Genomic DNA, 27,527 nt, shown 5'->3' with positions numbered 1-27,527 from the left:
CAAAACTGTCCTTAACTCTGTCTTGTTCTTTAGTACAGAAGGGCAACTCTCTTGCTACTGCATTTTTTGGTATTTTCCCTAACTCTACTCCTTCTTGGATAATTGATTCTGGTGCAACTGATCATATGACTGGTTGTTCCAAATTGTTCTCATCTTATAATCCTCGTACAGGCAATAAAAAGGTCAAAATTGCAGATGGTTCACTCTCAGTAATTGCCGGGATAGGAACTATCAAACTCACATCGTTATTAACCCTCTATGATGTGCTTCACGTTCCCAATTTGTCTTGCAATTTGTTGTCCATCAGTAAAATTACCTCTAATCATCAGTGTCAAGCTAATTTCTATTCTTTTCATTGTGAGTTTCAAAAATTGACCACGGGGAGGATGATTGGCAGTGCTAAGGAAAAAGATGGACTCTATTATTTTTATGATGGACCTAACTCAAGTAGACAATGTCCAAGTACTTGCTTAAATTCTGTTTCTGTTTTCAAAGATAATGATATTATGTTATGGCATTATAGGTTAGGCCATCCTAGTTTTCAGTACTTAAAATATTTGTTTCCCAATTTATTTCTAAATAAAAGCCCATCTTTTTTGCAATGTGAAGTTTGTCAATTTGCTAAACATCAACGTGCATCCTTTTCTATCCAACCCTATAAACCAACTACACCATTCACTGTGGTTCATAGTGATATCTGGGGCCCTTGTAGAACATCTACGTATTCTGACAAAAGATGTTTTGTGACCTTTATTGATGATCACACTAGATTAAGTTGGGTTTATTTGATGAAGGAAAAATCTTTACACCATGGTACAAACACAATTTCAAAAAAATGTTCAAATATTGTGGAGTGATAATGGTCGAGAATATTTCAAAAACATTTTGGGCCAATTTTTTCTTGAAAAAGGAATTGTCCATCAAAGCTCTTGTGTTGACACTCCGCAACAAAATGGTTTGGCTGAAAGAAAAAACAAACACTTATTAAAAGTCGCTCGTGCATTGCTTTTTACCAATCAAGTACCTAAATATCTTTGGGGTGAAACGGTTCTTACTGCTACATATCTCATAAATAGAACACCTAATAAGGTTTTAAGCTTTGAAACACCTTTTGATGTTTTTCATAAGTTTTATCCAACAAATCGTCTTTCCTCTTCTTTACCACTAAAGATATTTGGTTGTACCACTTTTGTTCATATTCATAATCATAATCGAGGAAAACTTGAACCCCGAGCCAAAAAATATGTGTTTGTTGGTTATGCTTCCACTCAAAAAGGGTATAAATGTTTTGAACCCATGTCTGAAAAAATGTTGTTACCATGGATGTCACATTTTTTGAATTACATCCCTATTTCACGCCTCATCTTCAGGGGGGAACCAAAACAAAGACTCGACTGTTTTGTATGATTTGTTCCAAACTGAAGACTCGCAAACTAATTTTCCCCAACTTTGATTATTCAACCTGAAAACCCAAGCTTTATTATACTAGGAGAAAGTGAGGCAAGTTTTTTAGATAATGAAAATGTAAGTCTTTCTATAGTGCCATCTCATGATGTTCATGATTCTATAACAACTAACAAAGAAGAAACAGGAAAAACAACCACAGAGTTGGTACCATTGGATATTGTCTACTTGCAACAGAGGACAACTCAAAAAAAAAAGTCTTCCAATCCTTTGCACTGCTCAAAATCCGTAAATCCTCCAGGTAATGTCCTCACCAAGCCTTTACCTCATGTTCAGTCCATTTCATCTTCGAGTTCTGAGTCCTCTAGTTTTAAACTCGAATCTAGTTCCAATCCTGAGGTCGATGATTCTAAACTTCCCATTGTTATCCGGAAGGGTGTGAGGTCTTGCACCCAGCATCCATTGTCCAATTATGTGTCATATGAAAATCTCTCACCTGTTTTTTGTGCTTTTTACCATACAATTGTCTTGTATAAAGATTCCTAATACTGTGCAGGATGCTCAAAAAGTTCCTGAGTGGAAAGAGGCCATATTCGAGGAGATGAAGGCTCTTGAAAAAAAACGGAACGTGGGAATTAGTTGACCTACCAAGAGAAAAGACAGTTGTAGGGTGCAAATGGGTGTTTACAGTCAAGTATAAATTTGATGGCTCTCTAGAACGGTATAAAGCTTGATTGGTTGCCAAGGGGTTCACTCAGACCTATGGCATTGATTACTTGGAGACATTCACCCCAGTTGCAAAGCTAAACTCTATAAGAGTTCTTTTGTCACTTGCAGTTAATCGTGACTGGCCTCTGCAACAGTTGGATGTAAAAAACGCATTCCTCAATGGTAACCTGGAGGAAGAAGTATACATGGATGCACCTCCAGGATTTGGTGAAAAGTTTGGCACAAAGGTGTGTAAATTGAAAAACTCCTTATATGGGTTAAAACAGTCACCAAGAGCTTGGTTCGAGAGATTCACTCAATTTATTAAAAGTCAGGGGTATACTCAAGGACAAGGTGACATACGATGTTTATAAGACATTCACAGGATGGAAAGATAGCGATATTGATTGTGTATGTAGACGATATAATTCTCACTAGAGATGACGTACTAGAGATGAACCGATTGAAGACTTCTCTCTCATCAACATTTGAGATCAAGGACTTAAGGTCTCTGAGGTATTTCCTTGGAATGGAGGTTGCTTGGTCGAAGAAAGGGATTGTTATCTCCCAACGGAAGTATGTCCTAGACCTCCTTAAGGAGACTGGGATGAGAGGTTGTAGGCCAACGGACACTCCAATTGATCCAAATAAGAAACTTGGAGATGAGAAGGAAGGTGATCCAGTGAATACAGCTCGGTATCAAAAATTGGTGGGAAAATTAATTTATTTATCACATACACGACCCGATATTGCTTTTGCTGTGAGTTTGGTAAGCCAGTTTATGCACTCACCCTACGAGAAACATCTTGATGCAATTTATCGGATTCTCAGATACTTGAAAAGTACACCAGGCAAGGGTTTACTTTTTCAAAAGACCACACAGCAAAAGATAGAGGCATATACTGTTGCAGATTGGGCAGGCTCAGTTATAAACAGGAGATCCACGTCAGGATACTGCACTTATGTCTGGGGAAATATAGTCATATGGCGAAGCAAGAAACAAAATGTGATTGCAAGGAGCAGTGCTGAGGCAGAATATAGGGCTATGGCTAACGGAATTTGTGATATGCTATGGTTGAAGAGAATCCTTGAAGAGCTGCGGATGCCAGTGAACATGCCAATAAAGTTGTATTGTGACAATAAAGCTGCCATAAGTATTGCTCAAAATCCAGTCCAACATGATCGCACGAAGCATGTAGAGATTGACAGACACTTCATAAAAGAGAAGATTGATAGTGGAACTGTTTGCATGCCTTTTGTTCCAACTACTCAACAAATAGCTGATATCTTTACCAAAGGACTTTTCAGACATAGTTTTGAACTCTTTGTGAGCAAGTTGGGCATGATAGATATCTACGCTCCAACTTGAAGGGGGGGTATTAGATTTCTAGGGAATAAATTAAGAAATTCTATTTTTGCAAATATAATCTGAAATTACTATTTCAGATTTTAGTAATTTCTGTTTTCTAGCCTAGAAAGTTGTTGATTTGATTTACTTTGTTTTAGTAATTTCTTTACTATTTATTTTGTAACGTTTCTCTTGAAATAATAAGACAAAATTTTTCTTCTTCTAAAAACCTTCACCTTCTCGTAGGCCAAAAAAAGGTAAGTGTAGGGTACCTTGACCAAGGGGTTTTGATAGAAGATTTAGTTAATTACTAGAAGACCAAAATAAAGAAATTATTAGAAGAATAATTGAAGGATAAAAAGGTAAAAAAATAAAGATTTCTTGGAGGAAAAATCATTAAGGAGAAGGTTTAGAGTGTAATTTTCCTTAAGAAAATTCAAGCATACATGGGCTTGTAATTGCCCAACAGTATTGGCTTTATGTGACTCAAGGCTTGAACAAATTTATAGCTGGCCAAAGGTGACCATCATATTAGGAAAAATATCCTTCTAGCCGTAGGTCACCTTCATCCTGTGCAAAAATTAGCTTGGCCATAGGTAAGGTTTGGCCAAGCTAAAAATGATCTGGACAAGGGTTACCCACGGCCAAGTTTGGAATCTAAATTTGAAAATGACTCTTGGGCATTGTGGCTACTTGAATGTTGGGTTTTAAAATCTTTTGAAAGACACCTTAGGTCAAGTCTATTCCCGAAAGATTTTTTATGCTCTTAGGCTCAACCAAAGAAAAAAAGGGGTGTCTACATTAGATATACTATATTTCCAATTGAAAATTCCATTTCTGTATGTTTAGAGTCATATATCCGCTTCATTAGTACATGTGCTTCCCTAATTTTTAATCAGGTGTCCTTGATAAGTGCATTTTTATCATTAACTCTTGTTCTACAGCTGCAACTTTAGTTGTTCCTGGAACATATGATAAGAGAGAATGAGGGATCTACCTATACACCACCTCAAATGGTGTGCGGCCTATCGTCATATGACAATTGGTCTTATAACAAAATTTTGATCAGATTAACCATTTTGTTCACTTCTTAGGTTGGTAAAACACTGGAGATACATCTCCATTGTAGGATTTACAACCTCGTTTTGATCATCCGTTTGAGGATGGTAACTGGAATTAAAGTTAATAGTTATGCCATTTAATTGAAATAATTCTCACCAAAATGCAATTATGAAACTTGGGTCCCCGTCATTTACAATTGAACATGGTATCCATGAAATTTAAAATTTTGATCGAAAAAGGTTTGAACAATCCAACTACAATTTATGGATACAATTAAATGAGCATATTTTGATATTTAGTATACAATGATAAAGATAGTGGATTTTCCATTTGAGATGAGTAACCAATCAATGCACTATATGGCTATATCCTCCTATGCTTGAGATGGTATAAGGAGTAGATGTAGGAGATCGATCGGCACCAGTTGCTCCGCTTTGTAATATTGGAAAAATCACAATTTTTCATGAACTCATTAATTTTTGTCATCATTCCCTTCCAATAGAAGTTAGATATGATCTAATGAAAAGTTTAAAGGAAACCTTGATGTGTATTGTTATGGAATTTCTTAATTATGTCTTCAATAAGAAAAGAGTCATCCGCTAGATAAATCTTGTCTTTAAAAAATAAAAAAATATCTTGTAGTCTCCATGGACCTACAACTTCAACTTTCTTAACTAGTTGTACTAATTACTGGAGAGATGGATTTGATTGGATTTCTTCCTTGCTAGCTGTAGTCCAATTAGGTAGGATCTACGAGATGGCACAAGTTTCTCCTAAATTAATTTTTTTTTTCTTATCTCCAAGAAGACAACAACATATTCTCCTTTCCATTTCTATACTCCACAGCAAATCAAACCCTATTCATTTGTAAAGCCACTTTTGTTGAGTAACTATTCTAATTTTTTAAACCCACAAATACGTAAGGCTTTAGTGATTTGTGCAAACTAAGAATTGTTTTCCTAACAAATAGGATTTCTTTTTCATAAGTTGATAACAAGTAGCACTTCCCTTGGAAGACTATAGAAGGCAATAAGTCTTTCTTATAATAGAACAAACCCGATTCTTGATCCTGAAGCATCACTCTACAATGAATTTGCTTACAAAATCAAGTAAAATCAGAACCAGAGTTTTAGTAGGGTGAAATCCGTCAAGTGTAAAAACATGAGTAGAATATCATAGATAAAGTCCATTAGAAATATTAAAGTGAATATCCATACTTCTCACAACCACAGACATAATACTAAGTTTTGAATTAAATTACAAGTTAATCCAACTATTCCTAAATAGATTAAAGGTTTTTTCGAACTCATTCTAGGAAATCGAATCTCTAAAGTTTATAAGTTAGAATTACTATTTCTTAAAGGTCAATTTAAGTCTAAGTTTGTGCATATAGAAACGAGAATTGGGACCATATACTAACGTTACATCCAACTAACTAACAAACTATAATTAACCTATACTTTCTAATATAAGTTATTTATTTATTTTATCATTTTTACTTTAAAATTATTTTGAATTTTATGATTATATTCTTTACAAATTCTCACGAGTCAAACTCGTCCACTAGGGGTAACCTAGCGATTTAAGGGCTTGATGCATTCATTAAATGCACTTGAGATGCCTACGAAAGTGGTAATTTTATTTTCTAAGGATTAGAAAAAGATAAGTTTGCGGGTGTGTTCAGTGTCTTAAAAAATGATTTATTTATACTTTTTCCAGACATTTATCTTGATTTGTATCCATATTACTCTATATTAAGTAAATAATTATGTTAAGTCTTGAAATATCATGTTGCATGTTTTTCCATGCTAATCAGACTTAATTATACTAAAATAATTGTGTTTTATCGAAAAATCCTGATTATGTGTGTTTACTGTACAGATCAAATATCAAACCATCAAATTGGGCTTTGAAATCAGAAAATAGACATGCACTACAATTTGGAATACCAATCAAACATCTTGTCAAACTTCAAGACCTAGGATTTCAACCCAATCGCAGCGCAATGAACCATTGGGACGGCACGATGGACCTCGATTGGAGTATCCTAAAAGTGAGGGAGTGTACTCCTCACGTGATCTTATCCGCAATAGTAAATGCGATTAATAATGGATTTTTCTAAAACCTAAGATCTCTATAAATAAAGTATTTTTCAAGGAAGAAATGACTTATTTTTTTGCCTTTTGCCTCTCTTCTTTTAACTTATGGCTCTTGACCTTTTCTCCTGTATTTTTTATCTTTAGTTTAGGGTTTTCATTAAAATTTTGTAATTCTTGTAAATGAGAGAATGAGAAGAGGATGTATTTTCTTTATTCAATAAAGTAATACTTGTTTTTTTTCATATATCTTTCTCTATCACTTGTAATGACCATAGGCTAATCTTCCCTCTATTGGAGAGTAAAGAAGCCTAAAATAAGATTATTTTGTTATATTTAGTTTTTTTACCTCTTAATTTTCTTATTGTTCATTAGTTCTCTTTAAGGCTTGTCCACTCCTATAGATTATGGTTAGAGATGAAGTCTAACACCTTTTATACCTAACCTAGATGCTTCATACTTAGATAAGATCAAAATATAACATGCTTAATCTAGATATTTAATGGTAAAAGATTCACATATTAGAGAGTGAAGGAATTTTACTTTAGTGTTCTTTAAATATTTACTAAATATTTCGATCTAATGAGCTAATACCAAGTCTTTATAATTGAGTTATAAATAGGTTGAGAGTTAGATTTTGATTTAGTAATTTACTTTAGGTGGATCCCTTTTCTAATGGTATTTCCCTCCATAGTTGTAGCTCATTTTGTCTTCTATTAGTTTAATTTCTAGCAAGTTTTATTTTATTTTAGTTATTTCAAAAATACAAAATAAAATTTATTTGTTGGCTTAGATTAATTTTGTAATTTTATCTTGATTCTACCCTCTTTCTCTTGGGAATCAACCCCTCACTTGCCCCACAAGTCAAAAAAATTTACATATATATTAACTTTTATGGGAAGGACAACAATAGTCTCATCAATTTTGTTTCCAATCCACCTATTACGAATCCTATCACTTTAAGTCCCTAACCATTGATTATGCTTAGCGATTTAGATAAAAAAATTTCAATGATCAACAAAATTCATTTATAAAATATGGTGTGTTAGACACACCTCTCCACGTTTACTCAATATTTTAGAAACTTCCCTATGTTTTCAAACCAATGACTCTTCCCCGTTGTATTGGGTTTTCATGAGAAACTATTTAGAAATGATATTATTGCACTTATCTTTAACATCCAACTTTTTCTCTCTATAGCCTATCATCTTTGTTCATGTAAAAATTTGAACTTTCATCTTGAAACTTTTGATTCTCACTTCTTCAACCTTCAAACTTGTAATACAAGATATACTTTTTAGTGAAGTTGGATGAAAATTTCTATATAGAAGACACGAATTTTCTTTTACAAGAGATTGAAAATATGATGGATTGAAGGCAAGATCGAATAAATTAAAATATTAATTGGTCGTGAAGGGGTTTGAAGTGAGGGCTATTAAGTAATTTGTTATTAGTGTTTACAGTATACCAACGTCAAGGGATGTGTCATCAGTTTGTAAAGGCTGGGAATTTAAAATATTTAGAGGGTTTGTCCGAATTACATTAATAAGAAAGGGGTTAAAATGTTAAAAAGCAGGAGGTGGAGGCCCATTTGGGAATTCGTGCATTAACGGCTTAATGATTGCCGACTGTTCAAATTTTACTGGGCCTTTAAATGGCTAGTTGATGAACACGTGTACATGTGGATAAGTATGGGGCCCACAAGGCACCACAGACAGCCCAACTGTACCATTTAAATAAAAAAAAATCGAACGTCACATCTTTCATTGTTGATCATCAACATCACACGATGACCCAAATGCTGTCGCATTATTATTGGGTTTGTCTGACCCCACTCCGTGTCAGAGTTTCATCCACACGTTCTGAAGTACGTCCCACGTGTGAGGACGTAGACCTCTCTATAGACTACAAGTGGTCTTCCTTGGAAAAAAATCGTACGGAAAGGGCATCAGTATCCACGTGACCTCAGTTTCGCACGTGGTCGTAGTGTAGTCCTTTTTCGTCACTGCAGTTTGGAATCTGGATAGATAGTTGATGATGTCAACCAATCATCATGTACAGGACCAATGTTTTATTTTCTCAGAGGAATGGAGATGTTGTTCCTCCACCAAATTCAATATTTGATGAATATTTGGCTCACTTCTTGGCTAATTGATAAGTGATAATTATAGGTGATTCCTAATCATTGGAATTGATGGTTTTTTTTTTTTTTTTAAATAATCATTGATCCATGAGAATTAACAATTGGATGGATAATATTTTCTCTAATCTTGAAAAAAAAAAACCCTCAAATCAAACATTTGGAAATCACTTATCTAGAAAAAAATTTAAGATTCTTGGGTCACTGGACCCAAAGATTAAGTCATGAGGCAACATTTAAGGTAGAACTCGTTTGTGATTCTCTTAATTGTTTTACTTTTCATATTTTTGAAGTGGCCGTAATGTTTATATTTTTAATCTATGATAACTAAAACAAGAATTTTAAAATTAATTATACAAGTCAAAGAGAAATTGCAGGTTTGAGGCCATCAATTCCAATCTATGATATGATGAACCCGTCAAGTCATTTTTCAATTTTTTGTAAAGAAGAAAGAAAAAGGAGGGCAAGGGTGAAGCATAATCTCATTATTAATGAGAGATTCTTATTTTATTTTCCTCACTTTTCAATTTGTTATTTCTTGTTGAATAAATATGAGAATTTTAATTGCTTTAACTAATATTAATTGATGAGGATGAGACATATAGACTTTTTGCAATTTTTTGGTAGCACTAGACTTACTATTTCGAGAGATACCGTATTGACATCACTACATGAAAATTGGAAAATTAGACAAAAAAAATTGACAGGCCAAGACCTATGAATTTTAGAAATTGAATTTTCACGGTCTAGGACCGTCAAAATTCTTGATGTTCCCAGGTTTGACAGTTTAGAGTTGTCGAATTTCTCCCATTCTTCATTAATTTGACTGTTTTGACCCGTCGAAAAAAAAAAAATTGACAATGAAAAATTCAACGCCAATTCTACCTCTTGGTCCGTCGAATTTTATGAAATTTGACGACCCAAGACTGTCAAATTTGGGCTTTTTTCACATTGTGCATGACCTTTTCATTAGTTCTTATCAATGAAATGGAATAGAATGCCCATATGTTTCTCATATTACATACAAAAAATACATAATTTTTACGCTACAAAATAACTTTAACATGATTGCCCGACAAAATCTTTTTCAAATTGAAACTTCTTCTCTTTTTAACTATGATTTTGTGTTATCTCAATTCCTAAGTGGGAAAAAAAAATCTATTTTATTTAAATTGTACACTTAATTTTTGATATTTTTATTCAAATCTCAATTCAAGTGAAGTGGATATGATTACTAATAGGAAGGTAAAAACTTAATGATCCCCAACACAAGTTTTTCTTCTTTCTCTTTGAAAGATCTTGTAGGTAAAAAGATTTAACTCACTTTCAAACTTGTATTTTGATGAAGATCATCTTATTAATCCTTGCAAAATGTCTTAGAATTATGAGGCATTCCTAGATCAAGACCTTTTGACAATTAAGTTAATAATAATAATAATAATAATAATAAACAGTGAAATTAAAAAAATGAGTCAAAAGTCATTTACCTTGATCATACCTTCCTTATTTATAGATTTTCTGTTCTCTTCTTTCTTTTGGGTAACCTTTCTTGTGAAGATTTTCCAAATCATTCCTTAGTTTAAGCAGTATTCTTGATTATGTAACTTTCTAATCTTATCTTTTATGCTTCCGTGTTCATTTAAATCTCTTTCTAATTTGATATTTCTCTCTTGTAAATTTTCACGTAATTGAAAATCTAAAAATCTTGAGAAGATATTTTGTTACGATTCATTCTATTTTGTTCAAAAGTCTCTACGCTCTTTTTCTTCGTAAAAAGTGATTACTCGGCCATAGTTATCTTTTTGCCAAGTGCTCTCCTTTAGTTACGTGTCACGTTAACCAAATCTTCTTCAATATTTAGAAGTGTTGACACGTGAAGATCTCAACCTCATTCACTCGTTAGTTGAATCAATCCTTACATATAAAAGAGTTGACACGTGGATGTCTCAATTCATTTCATTTATGGAGTTAGTGATTACGTAGATATTTTCCCATTGTCCACGTTATTGGATGGAATTATCAAGTTCGAGTTACTCATGAAAAAAAAATACATACTCTCAATGTGTGAACACAAAATCTAACAATAAGGATTTGTACATAACTCAAATATATATATATATCAAAGATACTAATCCCAAGGATAAATTGCAACCATTGTATTTCGTATTTGCACTATTGGAATCAATGTACATGTCTTTATCATTAAGTCATTTTCCCCGAGTCATTTATTTAGCATAATGAAACCTCAATCATTTAGGATTCATGATTTAGAGGAGGATTGAAATGAAAATTTACCGCATCAAAGGCTTTGAAAATGGATGGCAGCTTTCCAAAATTTTAAGTGAGTCGATCAACTATGGGGGGGAAAAAAAAAAGAAGTTTACAAGTTTTAACTTTATAAGGATTCTTAAAATTTTGTGTCTACATCTACGTGACATCAGGTTACGTATACGTCCGTCTAGAAGCCTTGAACCTGTGAAGCTCCAAAGAAAAATAATGAGGATGAGATGTGATGGGACTTTTTTCGTTTAAAATTCATGAAGATAAGGATTTTGAAGATTCTAATCAAAATGTTTTTTGAAATCTCAATCAGCATCATCTATATGTCCTTGAATAAGTAAGAGGTTGTTTCATTTCCTTATCCTTAACAACTTTTTCCTAAGTTTCCATTAATTGCCTCTGATCCCAAGGACGACGAACTACTTGACAAGATAGAGCAATTATCATTTGAGATAATGGGCTTAGACTTCATGTTAAGTCTTCATTAGATCACTTTTTAAAAATTCTTTTAATGGGATCTGACCACTTTCATCTCTATGTTAGGGACCTTAACCAAGACTTAGCCAGATATAATGTTCCCTCAGCTTCTACGGAAAAAAAAACAGGCCACGTTTCGATATAGAGTCAAAAGACTAAAGGGCCCATTTGAGGTGCTCTATAATTGTATCCCACTTGCTTAATCGGTCCATTAACGTTAGAGGTAGCATAAGCACATGGAGATCTCAATAATGTTCCTAAATATCATAACTAAATTCTCGCACTTATTAATATATATATCTTTTCATTTAGTTAACTTTTTGTCATGTCAAGCATTAGAGAGCTCTGACTCGAATCTATGCTCTCAACATCACCACCACCATTAACATCACATCACATCATAATGTAACTAAGAGGAGCTTTTAATCCTATTTATTGAGTTCGTTACAAAGATTTAACAAATATAAAGAACCAATTAACTTTTGATACTTGTAAAAAAAAGAGTGGGAGACCAAAAATTATAATGGTGATTGACTTTAAATTAAAGTCATGACATTGAGGAGTGTTTACAGCCCTTTAACCCATCGAGTATCACACCTTTGTCTGGTTGAAAAAAAAATAATACTTCTTCGTAGAATTATTACATCTCATCTTTGCTTGCTTGTAGTTTTAGTGGAAAATGATTTTCACCTTTCATCACATATTTACATCATTGATTTCTATTTGAGAAATTTACCAATTTATTTTAATATTTTTGAAGATTCCATTAGACTTGTTATTCTTCTTAATCAATGATTTTAACACCCTTGAGTGTTGAGCTCCCATTGGCACTTACTACATGTTAATTTTGAAGGTGTCTAATCAATCATCATTTAAAAAGATAAAAAAAGGAGAAACAAAGCAAGCACAAAACCAGGGGCTCTTCCCTGATCAAATCCAACCTTTACGCAAAGTAGACTTTTAAAATGATAATTTACTAAATAATTACTTTCATAATTTTCATTCCTTTAATATCTCATCCAATTTCTGCATTCTCGAGATTTTCCCAAATACCTTTGATGCAGTCTATGATTGATTGTGTTTCCATTTTAACAATATGCTTCTTTCTATGTCGTTCACATGGCGACATTTGTCGTTTGAACAAAGAGGACTAACTTAATCCGTGTAATTAAATTTGCTAATTATAACACTTTATGTGACTTATGGTTGGTAATCACTCTATTAGTTGCGTAATTATATAGTAATGAATTCTTGACACCAACATTGGTGGGCCTTCTTCCCTCTCCACTATTTTTTTTTCTCAAGTGGTGATCTTATCAGATGACGGGGAAATCAGAAATGGGTGGCCATAAGTTTTGTATTGGCCTGAATACACCTTGGGCTTTGTCCCAAACTTAAACAAAGCCTACATAGGATCTTCACTCTTTTGCTTCTAACCAAGTAAGTTTGGTGACAGGAATTTTATTATTTATGTGCCCTATATCTGCGCCATTAAAATTTAATGGTTACGATAAGTTCCTCTCCTGCAATCTTTATAAATAGCAGCCGTAATTTTTTTTTTATTACCAGGTATCCCTATAGATAGTGGACTGAGTTCGTATCTGGGCTTTTCCCAGTCCATAGACCATGGATCCAAGGACTAGTCCTGGGGCAAGTGCAACGCCCGCACATCACATGCACCAGGTAAGTGAGAGTGCACCGTCGCGGGTGGCCCTTGAGGAATTATTGCTCATACTGGGTATCGAACTCTTAAACTATGGGCATTAACCGCTTATCGGTTCAAAATAGCCATTGGGCCAACCCCTCGGGATTCAAAGGGGTAATTTTTCATAGATTAAAGTTTTCATCTTCTACGTTTTGAGCGGGAGAGAAGGATGAACAAGGGTTTGAGGGCTTGTGTTTGGGATTAAAACTTGGGTGGTTTATATATATATATATATAGATATATATGGGAACAGTTCAACAACCCTAAAGTTTGCCAAGTTTGGTGCCAAACATTTTTCAAAATATGGGTTAGAAGCTTTGGAATGAGCTGATTTTTTGTGAGGATGATCTCTATGATGAGGAGATCATCTCACCAAAAATCAGCCTGTTCCAAAACTTTTAACCCCATCAAAAGTGATCTACTAAAATTGGACGGTTCACGATTCTTCAACTTGTAAACTAGGGTTAGAAGTTTCAAAATGAGCTGATTTTTTGTGAGGATGATCTCTTCACCGTAGAGATCATCCTCACAAAAAATCAGCCTATTCCAAAACTTCTAACCCCATCAAAAGTGATTTACAAAAAATGTTTGGCACCAAACTTGGCAAACTTTAGGGCTGTCGAACCGCTCCCTATATATATATATAGGCTCCCGTTCACCACCCTACACTTTACCAAACGTGTGTTTGTCCTACATGGGTTAGAAGTTTTGGAATGGGCTGATTTTTGGTGAGGATGATCAAAACTTCTAACCCCATAAAAAATGGTTTACAAAAAATGGACGGTCCACAATTTTTCAACTTGTAAACATGGGGCTAGAAATTTTGGAAATGGCTGATTTTTGGTGAGGAGGATCTTCTAATCGTAGAGATCATCCTCACCAAAAATCAGCCCATTCCAAAACTTCTAACCCATGTAGGACAAAACACGTTTGGTAAAGCATAGGGTGTTGAACATTTCCCATATATATATATATATATGGGTAGCGTTCGGAGGCTCTGAATAGAGCCAAACATTTCTTAATGTAAAGATCATTCTCACAAAAAATCAGCCCATTCTGAAACTTCTAACCCCTATTTTCAAAAATGTTTGGCTCTCTTTAGGGCCTCTGAACGCTTCCCTATATATATTCTTTGATTTTAATAGTAAAAATGATGATTGGATCTGCCCATGGACATGGGGATCATTGCCGAATCACATAAATCTTGGTGTTGTTTGGTTAATTTCTTTATTATTATTTTTTTCATAATCATGACGAACAGATATCTCCAAATACGCAACAAATTCAAGGGCAGTTACCCTTGGATCCTGTTTTTTTTGGGAGACAGGATCGTCTAAACACCTGTGAGTCCAATTTCAAATTCAACTCGTTTGATACTCCAACATCAGGTGTCCCATTAACTGGTCTGATCATTGCTTTGAAACGTAATGCTTAAGGGATTCAATAAAATCGTGCCCCCTGATCCATTGCATTCGCATGTCGTGAGATTGCATGCCCTCCCCTATAATACTCAGACCACAGAAAATCCATTACACAATGAAGAAAAGAGAATGGAACGGACACACTCACTATGTTAATTTTTTATTAGAACAAAGAAAGTTTCCATTCACAATTGCAGCCCACTGTTGTACAACTTTTGATCTTTGTCTAAAACAGGGGAGAGGATGGCTTAGATCATCCATGGTGAAAATTTTCCTTCTACTGATTGAAGAGTTGGATTCTCAACTACACTGTCCATATTGGATTATGGGGCCAAGAGTATATTTCGTACGAACTTTTGTATTCGGTGGAATTTATGTTGAATAGTTGAAGCGGTAGATACCCGAGAATGAACAAAATAAAAGTTTGACCGAGGCTTGTGTTGAACACAATGTCCTTAAGACAATTTTGTTCCCGCAACTTGGTGCACACGGATCAATGAACAATTGTCTCCCAGGATACAATGATCACACGTGTAGAGGCAGCACTACAATCTACACGTCTAGCGAACCGAACGCTACTGTTTATACTCTCAAAGAATGCAAAAGGAAAATAGAATGCTTGCACGTTTAAACAGCAAAGAAGAAGAAGAGAAAATTTTTGAGTGAATAAAACTGAGGTCGAGATGACCTATTTATAGAAATTTAAGAGACAAGGTGTCTCTTAGGAAAAGGAATGTGCAAGTGTCTCTTAGAAAAGGACAGGTGTATGTGTGTCTCTTAAGAGACACCCAAAGAAATCAAAAGAGGTGTCCTTACTGGCCGAACAGGCACCCATGGTGTTCTAATGGACGGTGAGGGGTGTGCCCCTTAAAATTAAATGGACGGTGAGGCCCCTGGTGTTCTAATGGACGGTGAGGGGTGTGCCCCTTAAAATTAAATGGACGGTGAGGCCCCTTCATAAGAAAACGGATTTTGAACCCAACCCAAGCCCAATACGAAATTAGCAAAAGGGCCCGTCGCGCGCACCCACGTGAAGCCAAATTGACGGGATTTGCACCCCCCCTGCGCGCGCATCGTGTGCCCGCATACGCATTAAGGATATTTTGGACCAATGGATCAAATCCTTCTTGAGCTCATGGGCCCCTTGTGCGCGTGCGTGGGCTTATCCAAGTCTCTCTCTCATATACACTTAAGTGATATAAGAAGTTCTATATAAGAACTAGACAATTTTCTTATTTCTATCCGATGTGGGACTAAAAAGTTTCTCTTATAAACTCAATAATCTTATAAACCACATACAACAAACCATGGCTAATAGGGGTTCTTTGGAGCTGATTTGTCATTCACCCATAATGAATTTTTGACAACTTAAAACATGAAACTATTCTCTTCAATAAGTTTCCAAGTGGTCCAACTACAAAAAAGTAATGGGACCCACTTGAATCGTAGCTCAAATATCCCTACTTGATCACAAAAATCTGGATAGAAATGCAGATTTTTCCAACAATTTATACAAGCTTTGACTCTTGCATTTGTGTTCTAACAACTGAACCAAACTGCAGGGAGGGGAGGGGGTTGTTCTGAGTGTCAAGGTACCCCTGGATTCTGTAATAAAATTGGTCAGGTTTCCAATTCATTTACAACGAGTGAAACTGCTGAATCATTGGAACAAAAATTGGTTAAAGTAAGAGGACTGAGGACCTATATATTGTAGTTTTTCTTTTCTGCGAGATTGTTCATTATCAAGCTTATCGATCTAAAAAAAGTGAAACTGAAAATCAAGTTGAAATGCTGGGGAGGTATGTGACCTGGAACAAGGGAAACTGGTGTTTGAATACAGGGAAGTTCAAAGCCTATTGAAGCAAAAGTAGAAATCAACCGTCATTATACGTGGTAAGAGGTTGGTGCTTTGCCACTAAAGATATAAATAAACACTCGTTAAACAAAAAGTGGATTACCAAAGCAAAATCGGGAAAATATTGTATAGCTCATGAGCTACTCAATGATTTCAAATCCGTGGGATGCAGTATCTACTTTGTGAAATTATTTATAATCCGGGCTTCATCCCTGTTGGTTATGTCTTCTATTCTTGTATGTGGAGGGTTGTCGTGGATTCAACCCGGATCTTTTGAGATCCGTTAACAACCCGCATGACCCGTTTAATTGGTAATGTGTGGGGATTCCCATTTAGTTTGGTTTTGGATCCAACCCATTTAACCTCTTTGTAACCCTAAGTATATAAAGGGTAAGAGATGAAACCCTAATGAGGGGAGAGAAATATACGAGAGATAGAGAGAAATTGTAACCGTGTTCTTCTTTGGTTAATATAGTGAAATTGCCGTTTTCGCCCGTGGACGTAGGTCGATTCTTTGACCGAACCACGTATATTTTGTGTCGTGTGAGATTCTTGTGTTCTTGCTTGATTTATCCTTCGGATCATAGGGTTTAGTCTAACAATCTTAGTACCCATTAATGAGGTACGGATATTATATGAACTGCATCTAGTTGGTCCAGAGAAAAAGTACAAAAACAAGCATTAACAAAGGAAAAAAAGAAAAAGAGAGACTATGTTCCTGTTTCAAATGCCAAAGAATCAAAGATGGTAAGTTTAATACTGAGAAGAGTTGAAAGATAAGGACATCTTGACAAAATCATAAAACCTAGTCAACAATCAGAAGTGTAGATATCAAACAAATGTAAGTGGATGGCTTTGAGTTGCCTTGGCATCTGCCATGAAAGAGGACATTTTTATTTGTTATATAGATATTAAACCTAACATTCATGCAGGAAATCAACATGGGAAGGCCATCTACTATAAACATTTTTCAAAGTGGTTTCCCAAATATCAAAAACAATTCATAAGTTTTAATATAAGACACAACTTACTGATCAGCCTTTGCTAGACTGATCATGTTTTGGTTCTATACTTTCATCATCTTTAGGCCTTGTGCTCATAAGGACCTGTCAATTATAAGTTAAAACTCAGAAATTAGTACGTGTGGAAGGTAATCAATGGAAATTTCAATATAAAACATATTGATCAAAGAGAACTCACCTTTCGAAGCATGGTGTTTTCATTGATTAGAGTTGAAATCTTTTCTTCTAATTTTGAATTCTTATCCTGTAACTCTTCGGCTTTCGATTCCAGATCGCTGACATAGACCTTCTTTCTTTCTCGAGCTTGTTGGGCAGAGACTCTGTTCCTCAGTAACCTGTTTTTTTCATAGGAGTAAACTTAGATCACTATAATGCTACAAGGGAAGCAACACAAAGCACTAATCAAGCTCAAAGATTACTAATGGCCAGATCAGCTGCAACAAGACAATATTATAATAATATATCGTATTGTGCAGTAGGTACTTTAGAATATTTTAGTCATCATATAAAATGTATAATGTTTGGAGAGCACTAATGTAGCAATATGCCCCCCACGATGATCCACCAAGGAACTAGGAATTACCATCCCAAAGTGCAAAAATTGAATTTTCTTGTACGGTTGTAACCTAAACCTCACAAGATTGCAATTATTTTTTTCCCCACATCTAATTACCCCAAAAGTTGATTGGGTGGTGAATTGACATTGATATCTCACTCAAATTTCCATATACTTCATTTGGAATTTCCACCCAAAGGGCTAGTTGACACCATACAGCAGACATTTCTGGCATGAGATCCCCTTGATTTCCAATTGGAGAGCAGGTTGTGAACCATGATCGGATATGAGTAAGCCTTATTGAGATTAGATTCACTTTTGAATTAAGAGTTGCAGCTAAAGACATGTAGACCGCAGTACCTGACCATAGATTTATCATCATTGGTTTACTCATCTTATATGAAAGGACAACGATTTAACCGACACTATTGTAAATGCCACAAATAGGGCTTTCGAACATGACATCTTCAATATGTGATTCGAAATGGGTCCAATGTCCCCCCTTGGTTAAAAAAAGACTACTTCATCAATGTTACCATGTATGCTGATAAGTTCCTCATAAAGGATTCCTAGCGAATCACAAACAACATTCATAGGAGTGTTTTTTAGTGTGGAAAATACCTCCATGAAATTGCTTCCCACAGAAATTACACTCAAGAATTGCATATTCTAGGATATTAAGCCTATACATCCTATGTGAAAATAATATCAGCTTAATACCTTGAAATGGAGCAAATATAGAGGGAAAAAACGAGAATAATCCGTAGGATCTTAGAATGTTTGTGCAAAAAGTTCAACTCATTCATAATCCAAGCTACTTATAGGAGATCCGGTCAATGTTCCTTAACTTTCATTTTCTTAACCATTAAGCAAAACAGAAATCAGAATTCATATAGCTAAACAATGACCCATGCATGATCAATAACAGAGAATACTATCCTATAAAAGTATCAAACATTTGGCAAGAAACATGTATAATTTCTTTTTTATTTAGTAGAAGCATCAACTGCTTTTATTCTTCCAATAATTAGTTTTTGCTTTCAGAATTAAATGACAAAAGACCAAGTCTAGAAGATAAAAGATCATCCCAAAAGGAGACTCAATATTGAAGATTTAAAAAATCATCCACTTGGGCACGATTTAAGAAAAAATAGTATGAGATACTCCTTTAAATTCCTTGAGGACTGAACACCAAGGAATCTTCGATATCACTAAATCACTAATGGAATGAGATACTCATTTAAAATTCTTCTAATTATTTCTTTTCATACACACTAGCAAATAGTAAATGGAAGGAGTTTTCATGAAATACGCCTTTGATGATCTCATTCAGGTATTCCAAAAGCCTAACAAAGAAATGATGACAAACTTGCAATGAGGTCATGTAATGGAGAACAAAATAAAGATTTGGTACAATTTTTTGCAAAATGTGACAAATTAATTTTTCCAGGAAAGACAAGTCCTTTGGAACTCTTGATGATTTCATTATAGTTATAAAGTAAATAAGCAAACCAAGAATGTGTCTCATGTTTCAAAACAATAATAAGATTAAAAAAAAAAAAAATCACGTATCTCATCTAAATCTTAAAATCCATACCAAGATCCTAAAAGAATTCAAATCATTTGAACAAAGAACTGTTTTGAATTTGTAAATTGTAAATGGTTTTTTTTTTTTTTTTCTTTTTTTGATAAGTAGCAATATATTCATATGAAAAAACCAATACTAGGCCAGTCGAGGTGACCAACCTAGCAAGATCTTACAAACAGACGCTACTCACCAGAAATACAAAGCATCCCATCCCAGTTATAGATAAAATCCTCGAAGAAGATCCCCCTAAATTCTCTAAAAACTTTGGACCAACAAAACAAAAGGCCCAAAATGAAAATAATCGTTTCTGTGCCATCTTTTTGATTCCTCTCAAAGATACGGCCATTTCTCTCCCGCCACACCCCCCAACATATTGCGAATGGTGTAATACTCCTAAGTAACCTCTTCATGCCACCAAACGAACATCCACTCGATGTCCAACTCGTGAAAAGGTCCTTTATTGTTTTGGGCAAGCAAGTTAATATACCAAATAACTTAAGAAAATGTGTCCAAATTCCATACGTGAATTTGCAATGAAGGAGTAGGTGATCTGAAGATTCCCCATTGTCCATACATAGAATGCAACAGCTTGCCCCATACCACCCACGCCACATCAAAAAATCCGTCGTTTGGATCCTTCCTAAAGAAGTTGTCCATGTGAACAAGGCAACTCTACTTGGCACCTTCGGACCCCAAATTGATGCATATGGGAAGGAGATATCACCATCATCATTACACAAGGAATGGTAAAAAAAATGTACCGAGAACCTACCATCCTTGCTTGCCATCTACACTCTCTCATCCTCTCGACTCCTGCGGAGCTCAAAGCACGAAGCACCATCAATTACTCTACCAACCTCTGCCAATTCCAAGTCGTCAAGACCCCTTCTGAAACCAAAGTCCCAAGCCCATTCGCCGCCTACCAATCTTCGGAAAGCTATGATAGGAAGCCCTTTTTTCGCGGATATGGAATACAAAGAAGGAAACAACTCCATAAGGGGCTGATTATTGCACCAAACATCCTCCCAAATCTTACTTTCTTCCCTTGACCCACTTTGAATTTAAGCCTCGACTTGAATAGAGAAATGGTCTTCATAATACCTTTCCACATCCCACAACCATACGGGTGTCTAGCTGGGCCACTCTCCCACCCTGTTCGCCTTGCCCCATATTTTCCTTCTATCACCTGTCTCCACAAGTTATTGCCATCAGACCCAAATTTTCATAACCACTTCCCCTTCAACGCTAGATTTATTGTTCTGAGTCTTCTAATCCCGAGGCCACCCTTTTTCTTGTCTGAGCAAACTTATTTCAAATTAACTAAATGATGCTTTCTACCCCCACCTCTGTCATGCCATAATAAATTACAAAACAACTTATCCAGCCTTAGCTCCACACTACGGGGCAAAGTTAGCACAGATAGAAAATAGACTGGGATACTAGATAGGACACGTTTAATCAAAGTCAACTTGAATAGAGAAATGGTCTTCCTTACATGATGAGAAAGAATAATATTTCTTCAATTTTAAATAAATTAAAGCAAGGATTACGATTTCCCTCACAAACACTATGGGACACATGTAAAAAAGAAATAAAACAAAAGTTGAATAGAAACCATAGCCAGATTATATAAAGGAGGAAGCTCAACATGCAACTTCAATAACAATGAATTTAAGGAAAAAAAGAAAAAAAACTAATCTTAAGAACAATTATTACATTCATCAGTGAATTAGACACATCGTATAAGTAAGTGAGATATTTTTTGTCCATTGAACATTTGAGAAATGCATGTAATTGATTTATTCAGTACCTCTTGAGGCGTCTGTACTCCTTATCCCCTGGATTCCTTCCTCTTCTACGCTTGCCGGCCACTCCTGTACCGCAAGTACTCTGTTGGGTCTCCTTCTTGGACTCGCTAGCGGGTTGATCTTCCACGTCTGGAACCGTGAATTGATCTTCATCACTGATCTCCTCTGAAACACCATACAAACACATCAACCATTCTCTCTCTCTTAAAGTCAATAATGTTTAAAGAGAAGAAACAGTGCGATCGAATCGACTGTACGTATATTAATCACCAACCTACTTTGTTCTTGCCTCGGATTGGAGGAAAGGTGGAGGAGTTCTTATCCCATGAAGAGTTTTGGTCTTGACTCGACGACGCATTACCACCGTCGGGAAATGACATTTCACAGCGAAACAGTGCCCTTTCCAGGTGAAGATCCGACGAGAAGGTTCTGGTATCAGTGGAAGCGAGACGTGGGGTCGTCTCTCATTTGGTCTTCACTTGACTTGATGAGAGAGAGAGAGAGAGAGAGAGAGAGAGGATTGGTCTGAGAGAGAACACGTTGATCATACGAGAACCTCCACTATTCGAATTTTGCCAATAAAAACAAATATTAATTAAGGACTTTTCTAACCTCGCTCAAACAAACATTCAGATTCTCCATGATACATACGGCTGCGATCAGATAAAAACACAGATATCCTAGAGATCAGCATAGACCTCTAAAGGATGGAGATCGATTGTCACGTTCTACTGCCACCCATCATTTTTGGGGAGCAAATCCTCTATAGCCTACGGCTTAAAACGGGCAGGATATGTGTCTACCCATATCTATATCCGGAATTTTAATTCGAATTCAAATTCGAATCTGAATTCGACTCAAAATCTTCTAATTCAAATCATATCTAATTTTTTTTTTTTTCTTATTTACTTTCATTAAACCCATATCTGGATCTGATCTGACCAAATCAATTGATTCGGATGTATTTCAAGAAATCAAATCCGCTAAAAGTTGGATTCGGATCACTCGAATTCTAGATAAAATCCAACCCATTTTAGTGTAGCCCGATTTTTCACTAGCTATTATCAAAGGTGAGGGTGTGCCAAATCATTAAGATGGTTACCTCCAATCATTTAAATTTAAGTGTTTAAGTGTTCAATGACCATCCATTTTAAAACACTTGATTAGTTGAAAAATATAATCGTGATAATATGTCTTATCCAAGTGGCATACTCAATCGACACCCCTGACATGACGTGTTTGAAATTGTAGATCTGCATGCCTCGAGGTACACAATTGTAGTTTCTCATAAATAAAAAAGTGTTTGTCGACAATAAATTTCAACGAATCTACCTCGAGATTCGTGAAAAATAATCGCAAATGATTTTATTGATTTCAATGAAAAGGAGATACAGATCGCAGTGTTTCCTCTGATTAACAGTCAAGTACAAAATAGTGATGATGACTGTATGTAGCTTTGCTTCTTTCCGAGTTTCATGTTTTATCGGTTGAGAAGGATGCTTTGACGTTGGCTTTGCTTTGTGCTTGGTCTTTTGTAGAGGCTTCTGTAGATTTTCTTCTCTCCGTGCTTCGCGCTTTATCGGTTGAGAATATTTTCTTGACTTCCGAAGAAGGACTTTATGCTTGATCTTCTCTTTAGTTGGAGTCCGGATTTCTGAAGAATCTTGCTTTGTCTCTGGAGGAGGGCTTGAAAGCTTCTTTTTCTCTAGAGGGAGAGCTCCTGTCTTTTGAGAGAAAGTGATCCATATCCCCTCTCAATGAGAGAGGTTCTTGTATTTATAGATTTAAAGATAATTTAGCTTTTCAATTATACCCTCAACTTAAAGAGGTTTAATTGATTTATTTAAAAAGACTAAATTTGTCCAAATCCCATTTAAGGATTCTATTGGATTATTATTGGGCCAAACTCATTTATTTGGGTATAAGGCTCAATATTTAATGTGTGGATCACTTGATTTTTATTTAGATCATGGGTTTTATCTGCGAAAGCCCAAATCCAAACCATATGTGACTTGTAAAAGGCATTTTCCATTTAATGGACTCAATTTGGATTTGAGGCTCATTAATAAAATTAGGAATTTTTTTTTATTTATAAATTTGTAAAGACCTCTTCAAAATTTTGGTGCCTACAAATGCCCCCGCAAGGGTGCTTTGTCGGAAGTATATCGGACGATAATGTACCCTTGATTCTTTTGATGAGGGTGCCACTATTGACAAATATAGATATATTTGATGCCTCCATTTTTCCATTGAGAACTTCGGTCCACTTCCGTAGCTATTAATTATATTTACTTTGTATAGGACTTGAACTTGAAAATTATGAGTGTCAAAATTTGAAGAACATTGTGAGCATGCATCTTTCAAAGATTTGCTGTAGATTTAAGTATGGGCCTTGAAAATTGGAATTCTTTTCGGCCCATGAGTTTAGAATGAAAGTGATGATTTATGGACCTCACGATATCCAATTTCATAAAGTAATGTCTTTGAGGTGCATGGGATAAACACTCCGAATATTCAAACTCAGAAATTGTGTTCTTGATTTGCAGCTTAGTACCTTTGAGATGTATGGGATCAAACTCCCATTTTCTCATTTCCTTCGATCAATAACACCCTTGCCCATAAAGTCTTGGTGTATTGAGATGTATGGGGTCAATCCTTCATCTCATCATTTTCTTGAACCTAGCCACATCAACACTATTACAATGTTACATATATGATTTGTGTATATGGGATGTATGGGGTCAATCCTTCATCTCATCATTTTCTTGAACCTAGCCACATCAACACTATTACAATGTTACATATATGATTTGTGTATGTGAGATGTATGGAATCAAAACCCCATTCTTCCCCACCTTTTTTTTTAGCTTTAGCAAACCAAAAACTTGTCAAAAACGTCTGTACAGTCATATTCAACTCATGTTTACCCATGACGAAGATGTCGTGTTGAGTTTGTCCAAAAATCTGAGTTGAGTCATAAAATATTTATCCATGGGTTATGACCAATTTGCTTCAATTTTAACTGAGTCAAGTTAAATCGACTCACAATGGGCTTCAAATTGGTTGAATATCAGTCCGATTTTTTTAAAAAATTCGAAGAATTTCGCCTTCTACAGCCCTATTAGATCGGATCATGTACTTGGATGTCGCTAGGCGAGCTCAGCAATCCTAGTAAGATAAGGAATCTTGAGTTGGTAAGACTAGTCTTTACCCATGAAGAAACCGAATGAAACAGATTTCAGCATCTTACTTTTTGAGTAGTGCTGGGGTGACATAGAATTACTATAATTCTCACAATTATGACGTGGACCTGCATATAGAAACGATGATGATTTTTACTCGTATCGCGAGGAAGCACATCTATGGTTATGTGCACATCCCACGTTTTAATGAAACTCATTTCATAGGAGAGAGGATAACTGAAGAGTTCTTAACAAAGTGGCATGAACATGCAATGGTAATGGTGAAGTAGAAGTTTTACTCCTTGGTGGGGAGGGCCACCATAGCCCAGGTCGATCAGAAGGTATTCGAGATTCAGAGATGTTGGGTGAAGAACAATCAAGCAATCAGGGTGGTGGAGAGAAGAGATAAGGGAGGGTCGGAGCTTGTGCTATTTGAAAAGGAAAGACTGTGGTTGGTGCAGACTTTGGAGGAGGCCAAGAACTGGAAAACAGACAGACTTTTTTGGAAGAAATCGACGGTCATGGGGCACTGTAAGATGGCACGAGGGCATGCAAATGAATATGGTCGATTCCTAAAAATATCGGAATATTCAGGGCAAGGTTGGTACCCTTCTCTTTTGATCCCTGAAGGAGACGACGGTTTAGGATGGGATAACCTTGGTGAAGCCTTAAGTAGAGGGGGGTCAGATGATGTAAATCCTTGGAAAGGAAAGGTTGATGGTAGATCCTTGTCTGGTAAGAGAACGTATACTTCTCAGAAACATCGAACCCTCGCAAACGAGATTGGCACAACAGAGAATTTTGGCGTATGGAGGTGGGCGATTATTTGCGATACAGGGGAAAAATCGGTTTGTTGGGAAGAGGTGGAGAAGGTGGTTAACTCCATAACCCCTAATCTTAAAAATATGGCTCTAAGACCGTGTGGGAGTAACAGGAGAATATTTGTGTGCCATAGGCGTAGAACCTTCGATGCTTTCAGGAATCTAAAACAAATTAAGGTTCAGGATGCTGTGATTAGCTTGAGACCATGGTATGCAAACTGCAACCACATAGCAGAGAGCTGGACACAGCCTAGTACATGGATAGACATTGTCGGTCTTCCGTTCCACAGGTGGGAATCGAGGTCTTTTAATCTCATCGGCAATATGCTAGGTGGCCTCTTAGAGGTTAAGGAGTGCACTCGATCCTTGGCAGATCTTACAGTGGCCAGCATCAAGGTAAGGAGGAATGCCTTCGATATTCCTAGGTGGATTCAAATTCCAGCAAGAGGTATAGGATTGACTGTGGGCATAAAGCTATCTGAGGATATGGAGAACAGAAGGGAGAAGATGATGTGTGGCATTAGCAAAGTTGGTGTGGGAATAGCAGGCCAAAAGGTGTCAGCAGTTTTTAATGCACCCTCAGCTAGTACCACTGTTGCAATGAGCATATTGGATGGTTTCAATACAGCCGTGTCAGATCCTAGGAAAGGAAAATCGGCTGCACTTGAGTGTGGGACAAGCAAAAACACTTGTGCTAATGTTTTCTGCATTGAGTTGGTAGAGACAGGGGTCACAATCACGGAAGTAGTAACAGACGAGCCGAGGCAGCTGGGCTCGAGTTTCTTAGAATCGGAACAAGATAATTCGATGAGCGGTCAGGCCTTTAGTGTGACAGACAGAGCAAGTGGGCCTGTTAGCCCATTGTTGAATGGACTCAACGACCAGCCCGAGTGTGTGACGGACATATTAGGTGGGACTGCTAGCCCACGGTTGAACGGACTCATTGTGCAGCACGAGGGTGTGACGGACACCACAATTGGGCCTGGTAGCCCATTGATGAACGGACTTAATGTTCAGTCCGAGAGTGTGACGGACAGAATAATTGGGCCTGTTAACCCATTATTGAACGGACTCAACAATCAGACTGAGCACGTGGAGGGGCAAAAACTTAGTTCAAGCAGCATATCAGTTTTAGATAACAGTATGAGTGATCAGCCCCTATGTGTGACGGACCGATTTAATGGGCTTGGCAGCCCAGCAACATTCGGATTCAATACACAAGTCGAACACGAGCAGTTTTCTAGATCAGACGGCCGATCTTGGCAAGTTGGTAACTCACGGCCCATTTGTGACACAAGTCAGCTGTCCATGCAAACAGTCCCAACGATTGCAACAAGGGATATTGGGCCCTTAGGTGTGATAGACCAAATACCCACTCCAGTTGATCTGACCCTCTCTCAGCCCATTTATGAGATGGCCCATATAGCTAGCCCAGATGATATGTTGGCTACAAGGGATCTTGGGCCCTTAAGAGTGATGGATCAATTTCCCATGTCAGTTGGATTAACACACTCAAAGGTATGTCCTCAGCCCATTTTTGAGATACCCCATATAGCTAGCCCAGGTGACATTTTGGTTACAGGAGACAGTTGCACTCACCTAACAGAGAGGTCTCCAACAAGCGATAAAGCCATTAAGTTGGTAGGGAAGGAACCTTTCAACCGTGTATTTTTAGAAGAAGAACTCATTCAGGACATGATGAAGTCAGAGGCTGCTGGGGCTGGTGATCCGGATAAGGTGGCTTGGAAAGAAGGGATTGCAGAGACATTGCCAATCAGAGGGGAAGATTTTATTCTGGTCCAAGAGGAAGCTATAGTATGTAATCAGTCAGAGGGATATGAGGTGCTACAACAGGAGATGACAAATGGGCAGAGGTGGGGAGAACAACCTGCATTGGCACAGGTAGGATTTCTACAGCTACTACAGTTGGTCGAAGGCTTGGATCTTCAGAGAGATGGATGCGACAGTGGGGAGCTAGGTTTTGGAGGAGAACATCCTAGCTCTGCTACAGAAGGTGTACTTCAACTGGAAGCTGAACCGGATATTACTCCCTT

The 27,527-nt window shown here is 36.5% G+C and overlaps 1 protein-coding gene across 1 annotated transcript; it reads right to left on the bottom strand.

Annotated features, from left to right (window-relative positions):
- Window positions 1-17,224: 17,224 nt before the first annotated feature.
- On the bottom strand, window positions 17,225-21,954 carry LOC147396269 (transcription factor HY5-like). Its single transcript, XM_086451965.1, has 4 exons — window positions 21,745-21,954; window positions 21,473-21,635; window positions 17,697-17,853; window positions 17,225-17,602 (listed from the first exon to the last, which is right to left on the bottom strand). Exons 1-4 carry the CDS (start codon window positions 21,848-21,850, stop codon window positions 17,531-17,533), a joined length of 498 nt encoding a protein of 165 aa, XP_086308091.1. The 5' UTR covers window positions 21,851-21,954; the 3' UTR covers window positions 17,225-17,530.
- Between the last annotated feature and the right edge of the window lie 5,573 nt (window positions 21,955-27,527).

This window comes from Akebia trifoliata, chromosome 8 (genome assembly GCF_017979445.1).
Source record: "Akebia trifoliata isolate Shusen 1 chromosome 8, ASM1797944v1, whole genome shotgun sequence".
Classification (NCBI taxonomy): Eukaryota; Viridiplantae; Streptophyta; class Magnoliopsida; order Ranunculales; family Lardizabalaceae; genus Akebia; species Akebia trifoliata.
This window is presented reverse-complemented; position numbering and strand designations above follow the sequence as displayed.